Here is a 14,074-nt window from a genome sequence, read left to right as displayed (position 1 = left end):
ACCCTTTGATTCTCAGGCTGGCACTCAATCCACTGAGCCACACCAGCCAAGGCAAAAATCACAATTTAAAAATGGATACTTACAGTCGGCATTTGTGTACGCAGATAACTGCAGGTCGCTTTTATAAGCACGTGGTAGCCATTGTCAGCCTATATTGCCACCTGGCCGTAGGGACAGCTGTTATATATGCTCAAGGACCTCAGCTGCAAACACATGTAGAACATCTTGGCAGGTATAGGTCATGGACACAGCAGGAGAGTGCTGTGTGACCTCAGGCAGGTTGCCATACCTCTTTGATCCTTAGTTTTCCCCATCTGTAAAATGGGATGCTAAGATTCTTAGCATATAATTAATCCAATCTACCAGCCACACCGTCTGGCTGTTAGTTCTCAACCCTCCTGGCTTGGTCTAAACTTCAAGGTTTCTTGGAACATTTCAGCTGTTGCTTTCAGTCTCCTTAGCTAGTGTGTTCCCCGTATTGTCCTGGGGGACTGGACCCCTCTTACCCCCTCTGACATGACGTCCCTCAGGGGACCTGGCCGCGTGCTCAGTCGTGGGTGATGCCATGAAGATTACGGGCATCAATGTTGGTGGTTCACTTAAGCCTTTGCTTGGTTAATCGACAGCTAATCACGTTCACTGTAGACCATGTTTAAAGTTCAGACAGATTTGAAACTAGGTCTTAAAGCCCACGGCCTCACCATCCAGAGGCAGCCACAGTGCATATTTCCTGCACCCAGCCTGCTCCTCCTCAGCTGACATTCTTACTGGGGTTTCAGCTGGGAGCCCACTGCACAGAAAAGGCAACCCCTGGGCTGACGGGGGCTCTCCTGCCCATCAGACCAAACCTGAAGGCGCACTGGGTACTTGGTGATTTTGACCCGGAGCGGGCAGCAGGAGGGGCAGTGAGGAAACCCGCGGTGTGGGCGGCTGTGCCGTGCGTGCCACCTGGCCGTGGGAAGGAAACGGCTCTCTAAACACAGACCCACGTGTGTGAGCCAGAAAAGACTAAACAGATGTATCTTTGCACCAGCAAAGTGTATTTTATATACTTTGTCATATCGAGGAGAGGAGAGCTGGGGAAAAGGAAAGACTTTTACACATTTCTGTGGTTAAAAATCGCTTGTTAGGCAGGTACATGCACACGCATACATTCACATGGATACTCACACATGTACACACACACGTACACGCACACACCGTGCACACCTTCCGTGGAGAGCCAGAGTCCAGGCTCCGGGCAGCCTGGCTGGTTGTCCCAGGTGAGAACCCTCTGCATTTTCCACTTTCTCCTGTTTTCTCTCCAGCCTGCGTTGGCGTTTAGTATTCTTCTGTGTGTCCTTCACCTGCTTCTGAAATGGGCTAAGACGTTTCATTTCCCCTGGTAATTTTCCTTACCATATGCACAAGGTAAACGATAACCTTATCTTCTTCTGGCTACTTTTCCTCTCCCCACAAAACTGGATGTAATCGTGTGCATTACATTCAGGGAGCAACTACAGTTTTGTACTTTCCTTGGATAACTTTTTCTTGAAGTTGAACATGAAGCAAAGTGCACAAGTCGTAGATGCGTAGCCTGCTGAGTTTTCTAAGTGAATTTCCAGGGGTAACCAGCACTGAGATTGAGAAATGAAGGTTTCTGCCCCTTCTCAAGCCCCTTCTGGGTCTCCCCTCCTGCCCCGCAGAGACAGCTGGCCACCACCCTGACTCCTCACGATACTGATGAGTTTTGCGCTGAATTTTATATGAATGAAATCATTCACTCATCCTTTCTTTTTGTGTTTAATAGACCATTGCCCCCTGAAATAACTCAATTTCATTAAAGAGTTCATGAAACATTTTTACAAAGTATGGATATTTTAGCCCTGGCTGGTGTAGCTGAGTGGATTGAATGCGGGCCTGTGAACCAAAGTATCGTGGTTCAATTCCCTGTCAGGGCACATGCCTGGGTTGCAGGCCAGTTCCCAGCAGGGGACGCATGAAAGGCAACCACACATTGATATTTCTCTCCCTTTCTCCTTCCCTTCCCCTCTAAAGATAAATAAATAAAATCTTTTTTAAAAAGTATAGCACCTGACTGGTGTAGCTCAGTGGTTTGAGTGTGGTCCTGCAAACCAAAGGGTTGCCAGTTCGATTCCCAGTCAGGGCACATGCCTGGGTTGTGGGCTAGGTACCCAGTTGGAGACACATGAGGGTCAACCACACATTGATGTTTCTCTCCTTCTCTTTCTCCTTCCCTTTCTCCTTCCCTTCCCCTCTTTCTAAAAGATAAATAAAATCTTTATTTTAAAAAAAAAGTGTGGATATTTTAATATAACATTAAATATGATTCACATAGCGCACCATTCCCCCATTTAAAGTGTACAGTTTGATGCTTTTTGGTGTATATGAATTTCATAACCCTTGTTATATTTTCAGACATTTTCACCACTGCCCCGCAAAGACCCCCTACCTATTATCAGTCACTCCCCATCTTTCTGCGACCTGACACCCTCCTCCTCAGCCCTCGGCTACTGCTGATCTGCTCGCTGACTCTCTGGGTTGGCCTGTCCTGGACATTCCGTATAAATGGGGTCATACAGTATGAGGTCTTTCGTGGCTGGCTTCTTCCTCAGTGTAACGTGTTCAAGGCTAAGCCTCACGCGGACACCTATCAGGACTTTATTCCTTTTTGCGGTCGAGTGTGATTCTGTTGTGTGTTTGCTCTCCATGCAGAAGAACATCCTGGTGGATTATGGACTCCGGAGGATCACATTCCTGATTGCCCAGGAGGTCGGTCCGCCTCTCGGTGCATCCCGAGGGTCTTCCCCACGCTCCTAGCCTCCCTGCCCTTTACCTGACCTGCAGGCTGCACACCGGGGTGGGAGAGGTCGATTGCTAGAGGAGAGATGGCTTTCCACATGACCCACTCGTGACGCAGATGGGGTTGGCGTTAAAAACAGGTGTGCCCATGTTCGGACAAGTCTTGCTTGGTTTAATTGTCTTTTGTGTGGATTTATTCTTGCAGAAAGAATTTCCCAAGTTTTTCACGTTCAGAGCAAGAGATGAGGTATGAGTAAAAGCAGTGTCGTTCTCTCTTCCCCGGCCTCTTTGATATTCAGAAAGACTGTCCCCATCCTTAAGTTAGTTCCATATTCTAGAACGTGCAGCTTTCATGCAGACTCCCACCTTTCTCTGCGATTATATGTCCAAGGAGAGCCCTGAATTTCTACGTGGCGCTCAAACCTCTTACTTCCCACACTTCATCCTCCCCTACCTACCGGTGCCCCTTTCCCGTAGATCAGTCTTGTGTTTGCTGCTGACTCAGTGAGACAGTCCTCCCAACCCGGTTTTCTTGTGATCATCCAGAACAGCGGTCGGCACCCTGTGGCTTGCGGGCTGGCCTCCTGTTCTTATGCACACAGTCTGGAACACGGCCACACCCGTGAGGTCGCATACGGTCTGCCGTGACTTTCTCGCTTCGGCCTCTGAATCCAGTAGCCAAGACAGACCCTGTGGTCCCTTAGTCCTCTGGCCCTTCAGGGAGAACTTTGCTGGTCCCCACTCTAGAGCAGGTGGCCTTGTTCCCGACATGGATTCAAGGCTCCGCCAAATTCAGAATCGTGTATTTTACTTTGTCCAAGGCCTTACTTCTGTAGGTGAGACCCACCTGTTCTCTGGCTTCTTTATTTTCTTAGTTCAGTTTCAAGCATAATCAGCTGCTTTTTTTTTTGAGGACCAATTTCCATAAGGAAGCCAAGAGCCAGTGATTTCTTGAGAAAGACTCTGTGCTGTACCAGGAAAGAGCCTGGGGAGTTCTGGGGACCAACTGGGTTCCCCGGGAGCCCAGTGCCTTCAGGCGGCCCGCACTTCAGACGCGCATGCCCTCTAGGTCTTTGCGAAGTCCCAGGCTTCTTGAGCCCTGGCGGTTGCTCCCTATTGGATGACGCAATGGCCGCTACCTTTGTAGTGCCATACCTGCACACCCAGAGTCTGTGGAACACACCATGCACCCAGCAGGCCTGTGGTCCCATTGTCGGACTCAGGGGGGTGGGGCCTGTGTGTGTCTGTCCATCTTACCCTCCCCGGTCGGCCTGCAGTTTGCTGAGGACCGCATTTACCGTCACCTGGAGCCCGCCCTGGCCTTCCAGCTGGAGCTGAGCCGGATGCACAATTTCGACCTGACCGCCGTGCCCTGCGCCAACCACAAGATGCACCTTTACCTGGGCGCTGCCAAGGTGAAGGAGGGCGTGGAAGTGACAGACCACCGGTTCTTCATCCGTGCCATCATCCGGCACTCGGACCTGATCACAAAGGTAAAGTGTCCCGGGGCGTTTCTTCCTCCGAGCCTGCCGCTTGTGTGCTGGCCCTTCCCCTTGTTGAGTCCCTGCTCTGCGCCGAGCCCTGGGCCGCTCGCTGGGGGTCGCAGGGTGTCCTGGGCTCCCTGGGCCCAGCCCTCCCGCCAGGGTGCGGGGCAGGCAGACATTGAAGTGGCCATTCTCACGTGCCGGCTGGTGGCACGTGGACTTCTTTCTTCACTCCCATGGGTGTCTACATGAGAATTGAGAGGATAGAAAGATACGGGTTTGCTGAGTGCTCTTTGCTGATTGAATACACAATGATGATTGGTTTTTTGCACTTAGAAAAGTAATTCGTAGTTATGCTGTGAAAATTGCAAACAATGCTAAAAAACTACTTTTAAAACCCAGAATCCTGCCACTCAGGGGCCAGCTTTGCTGGTGTCCTTCTCAAGGCAAAACTTCCACACACGGTGTTGTGGGGACAGAGTCCTAGACAGAGCTTGGGCGGACCAACGCTTTGAAGAGCGATCTTTTCTTACTGGCCACTCACTCACAGCAGACCTCTAATCTGCTCCACGCCCGTTCCTTGCACAGATGTGCCTATGTGTATAAATTTTCTTACTAATCCTCTGCTGATGGATGTTAAACTAATCTCAGTGTTTTGCTGCCTCAATCAGCCAGATATTTTAATAGGTTTTATTATTATTGAGGATCAGGAGTGATTACTGTCAAAAAGATTTCTTGTTAATCACGGTGCCCCAGAGGAGGGGTCCCACCTGCTGTGGGGGCCACACCGGGAGGTCCCGGGCCAGTCTGGAGGCCCCGGGGAGGCGGAGCTGCGGGCCAGAGCCTGCGTTAGGGTTTCTGCAGGGAGCAGTGGGTGAGACAGGGTAAGCAGGCCTGGGATTGGCTGGTTGGAGTAATTGCGGAGGGTTCTGGGCACCTGGCTGTCTCAGGGCATCTGGATCCTGTGCCTGGCATGATGAAGGTGGGGCACAGTGCCCTGGAGCGTGAGAGCCTGATCAAGAAGGGGTTTTGTGGGGGGCTCTGGAGTGGTAGGTTTGCATTTGGAAGGCATGCCCATGGTGGACTTGGCTCACTCTGGAAGGGGCAGTCCCTCCTGGGTCCGCAAGGCCCCGGTTGTCCGAGTGTCAGAACGCAGGAGCAAAACGGTGGTGCATGTAGCAGGCAGCCTCTGTCCTCCCTTCACCTTCGTAGTCGGGCCCTGCCCTTCTCACCTGGCACCCTGTTTGGAGAAGAGTGTTCTCCTCTGCCCCTGCCCTCCGCCCCGGGGGGCCAGCGGGGGGCAGGCCCTGCGCCCTCTGCCTTAGCGGCTGCCCCTCCCACTCTCGGCAGGAAGCCTCCTTCGAGTACCTACAGAATGAGGGTGAGCGGCTGCTCCTAGAGGCCATGGACGAGCTGGAGGTGGCGTTCAACAACACCAGCGTGCGCACCGACTGCAACCACATCTTCCTCAACTTCGTGCCCACCGTCATCATGGACCCCTACAAGGTCTCGCCTTTGGGGGGCCCCCACCAGCCTCTGGCTCAACTTCCCGGGGACCCTTGCTCCCTCATGCCAGTGCTGCTTTGGGTATTGGCCCCTGGCACTTGAGACCCGAGGTACAGGATGTGCGCGTGCAAGTTTGAGCCTCAGGTGCTGCAGGTGGAAGACAAACCCTGCATTGCTTGGTTCTGGAGCCACCTCCCCGGGCACTGTCCCTTTCTACTGCTCCCCCTCTGTGAAGTGCTGCACCTTCAGAACACCATGGAGGCCCCAGATACCTTGCCATACAAAAGTTTGTCCTCTCCCTGGTTCCAGACTCCACTGGGGACTCCTTTGGCTGTGTCTTCAGGAGCAGGCAGGGTTTGTGGATGTGGTTTTGGGGTGAAAGGAGTCCTGGTACATCAGCTTGGCATTTGTGGGGTGCAGGGTGCCTCACTTCCACCAGCCCCCCATTTCCCAGAAGAGAAGAGGCAGAGGGCATGTCACTGAGGAGCACTAGGCGTTCATTGCCAGCCTCACTTTCCCCATCTAAACAGGCGATAAAAATGCCCTCCTCTCTGTGTAAGTTGTGAGGACAAAATGAGAAAACGGGCTTTAAATGAATAGCAAGGTGCCTGTGGTTATTATTAGCTATGAGTTGTTGGTTGCATACTGTGCCCCCGGCATTTTGCATTCAATATGTCAGCATTGCTGTGTTGTTGGTGCTAGAACTACTTTGAGTGTGTGCAGAATGGGCTCTGAAACCGGAATCGCTGTGACATGTGACAGATTGAGGAGTCGGTGCATTCCATGGTCATGCGCTACGGCAGCAGGTTGTGGAAGCTCCGTGTGCTGCAGGCTGAGGTCAAGATCAACATCCGCCAGACCACCACCGGCTGCGCCGTTCCCATCCGCCTGTTCATCACCAACGAGTCGGGCTACTACCTGGACATCAGCCTCTACAAAGAAGTCACCGACCCCAGATCGGGAAATGTAAGGCTGGGCCGGGTCATGGAGGTCCGAGTCGCAGCAGAGGCAGGCTCAGGCCAGGGAGATGTAGGCCAGATGGTATTTGGTGGCTTCATGCCTTCTGTGCTGATTGGAGCAGCCCCTCTGATCCCTGTGTTAGCCTCTGAACCCCAGTTGTTCACTCGCCTGGGAAGGAGAAGGGTTCCAGTGTGTCATCCATTCGAGGGCCGTGTTTGGGATGAGGTGTGGGGGGCTGTGGTCAGTTGTGACGCAGCTTCCCACTGGGTCCCTTAATGCAATAGGAATTAACCCCCAACTGTGTTTCAGAACAGACTTTTGTCAAGCGAATCAAGGATCATGTTGACTACCATTTGCATGCATGTATATATTTTTTATTTTGAAACACTCTCAAGAAGTTAAAAAAGTAATACAGAGAAATAAATGGTACAGAAAGTTCATGTGTACCCTTTACCCAACTTCCCAATAATGACACTGTACAGAACCGTAGGACCTGCCAAAATAGGACATGGACACAGGTTCAGTCCCGGTAACTCCAGTGCAGACTTGATTCGGTTTCATTGGTCTAGATGCACTGTTGTTTGGGGGTGGGGGGGGGCGGGGTACTGTAATAGTTATATTCTGGGGGCTGTCTTTCCACATCTCCCTCTGTCCCTCCTTGTTCTGGTTGCAGAAAAGAGATTCGCTCTTTTAGTCACTCACTTTGTCACACAGTGGGACATGTTTTGCGCCCTGCACTGCGTTTTCACCGAGGACCGGGTAGAAACGAACTCGGCAGGAATGGGGGTCTCTGAGAGGTGCCTCCTTTACCCTCTGGTTTTCTTTCCTTCTGCCAGATCATGTTTCACTCCTTTGGCAACAAACAAGGGCCCCAGCACGGGATGCTGATCAACACTCCCTACGTCACCAAGGACCTGCTTCAGGCCAAGCGATTCCAGGCCCAGTCCCTGGGGACCACCTATGTGTACGACTTCCCGGAGCTGTTCAGGCAGGCAAGTCCTGCGGCTGAGGCGCAGCACGGGCTCGGGTCTGCTTGGGAAGGAAAAGAAATTACGTTTGACCCCTGAACAGCATGGGGGCTAGGGGCACCAACCTCCCGTGCAGTCGAAAATCCGCACATGGTTTTTGATTCCCCCAAAACATAACCGATAATGACCTCCTGTTGAACAGAAGCCTTAGCAGTAACAGAGTCAATTAACATATTTTGTATGTTACAGAATTATATACTGTATTCTCATAATAAAGTAAGCTAAAGAAAATGTTACTAAAACAATCATAAGGAAGAGAAAACGCATTTATGGCATTTATTGAAAAAAAATCTGTGCACAGTGCATCTGTGCGGGTCGCACCCAAGTTCAAGGATCAACTGTAATATTTGCCATGACTTTCTGGCATTTTTCCCAAAGAGAAGCCCAGGTTCATCCCAATGGTAAAGGAATATAATACAGAAACTTCAGGATGTGATGTGGAAGAGAGAAGTGACTCACGCAGTTCATGTCCTAACATTTCGATGTGCTTCCGGTCTTTCTGCTGCTTTTTTAGTAAGTCCCTGCTTCTTGCCAGGCACCATTCTCAGGGTAGACGGACCTTGAGGAAGAGGATGGGGTCCTTGCTGTGAGGGGTTTATAGTCTGCTCTAAAGTAATGTTCTAAAAAAACACTAATGTTCTGTTATTTTTTCTGATTATTAAAGTCTACATTGGAAAACACAGAAAAATAAGAATAAGCAAATAAAACGTCACCTGTATGTGATCTCTCCACCGTTGATGACTGCAGTGACATTTCAGTGTGTTTCCTTCGAGTATTTTTTCCATGCCTCTGTTTTCTTTACATAGCAGGGCCTTTCGAGGCGACTGAACACACCGGCATGGTTGGTGTGGACGTTCATTATCCCCCCGCCCCACACTGCATTGTGAATGAAGTTCATGAAACCGGGGCACGGCCCTTCCACCATAGGCAGCAAAGCGTCCGCTCACTTCTGGCAGAGGAGATGCAGGGTAGTGGGAACAGCCACCGTGTAATGTCACTCGGGTCTGGACTTGAATCCTGCACCTGTCCTTTGCTCCCTGTGCGTCTCTGGGCGAGTTCCTTTACCTCTCTGGGCTTCACATTCCTGCTCTCTCACAAGTTGTTGTAAGAAATCTATATTGAGTATTTAGTAGATGCTTAATAAATGGAGACTTTTATGAGTAAGATTGTCATTGTCTGTATCCTTTTGCCTCTGACCTTGAGAGACACAGGATAAGAAACAGACAAATCAGGGACAAATCTATCCCCTTTCTTTTAGATGAGGAAACCAAATACTATAGAAAACCCATAAATTTGGAAACTTACATGAAATGAAAAATTTCCAAGAAATATATACCTTATCAAAACTGACTCAGGAAGAAATAGAAAATCTATTAAGCCCTGGCTGCTGTAGCTCAGTGGATTGAGCGCGGGCCTGTAAACCAAAGGGTCACTGGTTTGATTCCCAGTCAGGGCACATGCCTGGATTGCTGGCCAGGTCCCCAGTAGGGGGCACATGAGAGGCAACCACACATTGATGTTTCTCTTCCTCTTTTTTTTACCACCTTCTCTCTCTTAAAAGAAATAAAATCTTTAAAAGAAAAGAAATTGAATTAATAGTTTTAAAAGAATCTATTCACTCAAATTGTGCCCAGATGGTTTTGTAACAATTTTTATCAAACCTTAAAATAATAGATAATTCTCTTTGTATACAAATTGTTTAGAGAGCAGGAAAAAGAAAAGAGAATGCTTCTTAATTCATTTTATCAGGTTATTATTACCTTAGTATTAATCCCAGATAAGAAGAATATTAGAAGTAGGGAAATTTGCTGTCTCATTTATGAACATAGACATAAAATTAATAAGTAGAATATTAGCAAATAAAATCCAGTAATTCTTTTTAAAAAAATTTAGACCAAGTAGGGTTTCTCTTTTTTATTTATTGATTGATTTTTAGAAAGAAAAGAAGGAAGAGAGATAAATATTGATTTGTTGTTCCACTTATTTATGTATTTACTAATACGTATAAAAAAAGTATTTGACAACATCTGTTCATAATAAAAACTTTGAATAAACTAGGAATAGAAGAGAATTTATCTTGATAAATGGTATCAACCTAAAATTAATAAAACCTAATGGTAAAATACTAGAGGGATTCTTTTTAAAGACAGGTATAAGACAGAATTAGCCATTATCACCAGTTCTACTTGACATTTTTTCTGGAGGTCCTGGCCAATGTAATAAGACAAGAAAAAGACACAAAAGGTATAAAAACTGGAAAGAAAAAAGCAAAATGGTGGGGTTTTTTGCAGATTATATTAATGTCTATGTAAGAAATCCAAGAGAATCTGTAGAAGTAGATAACAAAGGAAGATGCTAAATGCAAGATCAATATACAGAACTTAATTGCATTCTCATAGATCAGCAGTAATTATAAAATTAGGAAAAAAATTGCACTTACAATATTAAGATCAACTATAGGGTTACCTAGGGATAAATCAAATAAAAAGCATATAAGACCTTTATGGAAGAAATCTTAAAACATTACTGAAATAACTTCAAGTCTAAATAAATGGAGACATATATTAGGTTCACCAAGTGATGAAAAGATTCAATATTGTAATGTTTTAGTTCTGTTAAAATTAATGCATTCAGTGTAATTACATAGTTTTGGGGTAAAACCTAAAAATTCATATAGAAAAGCAAAAACCCATGAAAAGCAAAAACAATTTTGAAAAAGGACAAAGGTCAAGAGGACTCGTCGTAGCAGGTGCCAGCCCTTATTTTCAAGCCCCAGTACTTAGTGCAGTGCAGTGTGACTGTCACAGAGTGAGACAGAACAGCGGGACAGAAAAGAGCCTAGAACCAGACCCACTCCCAGACGGAACCTTCTAGAATGCCCAGGAGGCATCGCAAATCCAGGAAATAAACACTAGAAGGTACAAGAAAACTGCTTATCTAACTGAAAATACAATTTTTGATTTCTACCTCACTTATTACAGTTTACAAAAAAATTTCAATACCATTAAAGCCAGTTGGAGTCAGTTAAAAGCATACAGCAATGAGCAAAAGACCTGTAAATTTGACTACTTTAAAATTTAAGTTCTTTTTTTTAAAATTTAAGTGTTTTATGCAAAAGAGAAAAGAGGGCCTAAATTGGGAGAACATGTTTCAATGCTTATTGCCAGCAAAGGAGTAGATCTAAATTATTTACAGAGCATTTATAAGTCGATTAGAAAAAATAAAAGGCAAACTTATTGAAAAATCTAGGCAGGAATGAATAGGAAATTGGCCAAAAAGAAACTCACCTGGTCAATAAGCATATTCGAAGGCCCTCAGCTGACTAATAATCAGTGAAATATGGATCAATACCAAAAAATTTCATACCCAGCCGACAGGCGTTAAAATATTTGGCAAACCAAGTATTGGTAAGTGTGTGGGGCAAAGGAGTTCCTACTTCTTACGCAGTCTTACCAGGACTGTGACGGGTCTCAGAAGATTTGAGAGCATTTTGGTAATGTCAAGTAAAGTTGGAATTTCACAAACCCTGTGGCCATTTCTTGGTATGTACCTGGTGAAATTCACCTCTGTTTGTAAGAAGAGACCATAAAAATGTTCATTCCAACATTATTGGTAATCCTGTAGCATTGGAAGCATCAGAAATGTTCCTAAAAAGAGTTCTGAATATGTAAATTGTGGTATATTCACTCCATGGGAATCTGAATAGCAGGAAAAATGAATAAACCAGAGTTGAACTTATCAATCTGGATACTTCTCCCAAACACATCAGGGAGTTGAAAAAGGGTATGTCCAGGGCAATATCATTTATTTAAAGATGAAGTCATGCATAAGAATACTACATGTTTTAAATGTATGGAGACATGCTGAAGTGAAAACACAGAAGCCTGCAGGGGATTGGTAGACACGCGATTCAGGGTAACGGTTACCCCGGGTAGATGGGCAGAGGAGGGTCAGGGAGGGGATGAGGGGGCACACCAGGGGCTCCAATCACATTTTTTTTTATATTGAGCAACTAAGGAGAAACTATGATGACAAAACGACACGATTCGGACACTGGGGAATTTTTCTATTCTGCGTGTTTTTCTGTGTGCTTTAGGTAGTCCATGGGTGAAACAAGAAAAAGCACTAGAAAACCTGCCTCTCCACTGATGACCTTCAGGTTTTTTCCTCCCCTCTCTCCAGGCTCTCTTTAAAATGTGGGGCTCCCCAGACAAGTACCCCAAAGACATCCTGACGTACACGGAGCTTGTGCTGGACCCCCAGGGCCAGCTGGTGGAGATGAACCGACTTCCCGGCGGAAATGAGGTGAGGTCTCGGAGAGCCCAGGCCCTGGCTGGCATGGCCCTTCCCAAAAATGTCCCCCCGGGGTCACAAACCCGTTTTTCCTTGTGTGTCCGTGTTGTCACCAGGTGGGCATGGTGGCCTTCAAGATGAGGTTCAAGACCCAGGAGTATCCAGAAGGGCGGGACGTGATCGTCATCAGCAATGACATCACCTTCCGCATTGGATCCTTTGGCATGGGCGAAGACTTACTGTACCTGAGGGCATCCGAGATGGCCCGGGCCGAGGGCATCCCCAAAATCTACCTCGCAGCCAACAGCGGGGCCCGGATCGGCCTCGCGGAGGAGATTAAACACATGTTCCAGGTGGCTTGGGTGGACCCAGGAGACCCCCACAAAGTATGTCGGGAAGCCGCACATTGTGTTTTCGGGGGGGTGGGTGGTAATAGTATCCACAAGGGGGTAGAAAAAGTCTTATCACTCTTTTTCTATGTAAAGCACAGATGCCCATACGTAAACAGGCGTACGGTATCTTGGTATCAAAGTTTCATGGGAGTAGGAGAACATGTCTAAACAGTCATGAAAGTTTACGAACACTGCGCTAATTTATACGTATAAACAGATGTATATCTTCTGAATGCAGAGGTGAAAAAATACATAGTCCCTGGCCTCATAGATTTCTTAAATATTGTCTGGGAGAGGCAGAGACAATACCAGCTGCAGTAAAAGGCAGAATGAATGAGAGAAAAGTGTACATTTTGTAACGTGAAAATGCAGGGGACAGTCGTACTTTGCGACCATAGTGTGCATTCCCAAGGGGGCAGTAGTGCCCCCCAACAGAAGTGGACAAAAATGTGAGTGACGCCCCTCCCTCCAAGCACACACAGGGATAGAGGTCTGTCCAGAAAGTATCCAGCCACACACTATGAAAAATGGAGAAATTTACTGAAGAAGATACAAGAAATATTGTACGTAGAATAATGACACCTCAGTCCCCTTTGAAGTAGGCATCTTGGGACCTCACACAGTTCTCCCAGTCGCCATCAGCTGCCCTGCTGTATTTTCCTGAATTTTATCAATGGTCTAGAATCTCTTCCATTTCAAAGGTGATTTTAGTTTGGGGGAAAAAGCCAAAAGTCGCAGGTGCCAAATCTGGGTTGTAGGGGAGCCGAGTCACCTGGGTGATTTGGTGTTTCACCAAAAAACTGCACGAGACGTGATGCATGAGCAGGTGCGTTGTGGTGATGAACCTGCCAGTCACCAGTTGCCCATGGCTGCAGCCTTCTGAGTCATCTGAATAGTTTCCACGGAGGAATGTGCAAGCTTAGAGCAAAATTTGATGCAGATTCGTTGCTCTTCTGGCCCAGTCATTTTGAATGCGATGTCCACACGGTACACACGCTCAAAGGCATCCGCTACCCCCACTGACTAGTACAGTGAAGTCGTCATTGTTCACGCATATGCATCCCAGGCTCTCCTCGGCTGGCAGGTTACATGGATGCCGCACAAACCCTTCTCGTTATGTTAATGATGGCTGGACTTTTCCTGGACAGACATACACACTGTAATGAAATTGGGGAGGGGGCTGGGAATACGGAAAAAGTCTGGAAAGTCTCCCTAGGGGGCGACAGAGAAGGTGATTGAGAAATAGAACCCGACAAGGAAGCAGTAGGGTCGTGTTGTACGGGTGCGTGGAGGCACGTAGCAGGTCTTCAGTGCACAGCTGTTGTGAGCACAGTGTTAATGTCGGACACGCTAACATGTTGGTAACATGTTACCAACATCCTCCCTACAGTTTTGGTATTGTTTTAAAAACAGTGGCTGCTGCCGGCAGGAAACTGGGTTCATAGCTTCACTGGAGTTTTTTGTTTCATTTTGTTTTAAGGGATTTAAATACCTGTACTTGACCCCTCAAGAGTACACCAGAATCAGCTCCCTGAACTCTGTCCATTGCAAACACATCGAGGAAGAAGGAGAATCCAGGTAAGTGACTTAGCAGGCAACTCCCTCCTTG

At 47.3% G+C, this 14,074-nt stretch overlaps 1 protein-coding gene across 7 annotated transcripts in view; it reads left to right on the top strand.

The window, feature by feature from the left end:
* ACACB (acetyl-CoA carboxylase beta) overlaps positions 1-14,074 on the top strand; it is a 98,095-nt gene that overhangs the window by 68,214 nt on the left and 15,807 nt on the right. For 6 of the 7 annotated variants that reach the window (XM_053669640.1, XM_053669639.1, XM_037156153.2 and 3 more), the window contains 9 exons: positions 2,716-2,772; positions 3,008-3,049; positions 4,080-4,295; positions 5,637-5,792; positions 6,555-6,758; positions 7,589-7,744; positions 11,963-12,085; positions 12,190-12,459; positions 13,946-14,043. In XM_053669640.1, the coding sequence (XP_053525615.1) occupies positions 2,716-2,772; positions 3,008-3,049; positions 4,080-4,295; positions 5,637-5,792; positions 6,555-6,758; positions 7,589-7,744; positions 11,963-12,085; positions 12,190-12,459; positions 13,946-14,043 (1,322 nt within the window). Of the gene's footprint in view, positions 1-2,715; positions 2,773-3,007; positions 3,050-4,079; positions 4,296-5,636; positions 5,793-6,554; positions 6,759-7,588; positions 7,745-8,586; positions 8,945-11,962; positions 12,086-12,189; positions 12,460-13,945; positions 14,044-14,074 lie in introns of those variants that run through there. The other variant, XM_053669644.1, reaches the window with a different exon arrangement.

The sequence above is a fragment of the Artibeus jamaicensis genome, unplaced genomic scaffold, assembly GCF_021234435.1.
Source record: "Artibeus jamaicensis isolate MK-2021 breed Jamaican fruit bat unplaced genomic scaffold, CSHL_Jam_final contig_525, whole genome shotgun sequence".
NCBI lineage: Eukaryota > Metazoa > Chordata > Mammalia > Chiroptera > Phyllostomidae > Artibeus > Artibeus jamaicensis.
This window is presented reverse-complemented; position numbering and strand designations above follow the sequence as displayed.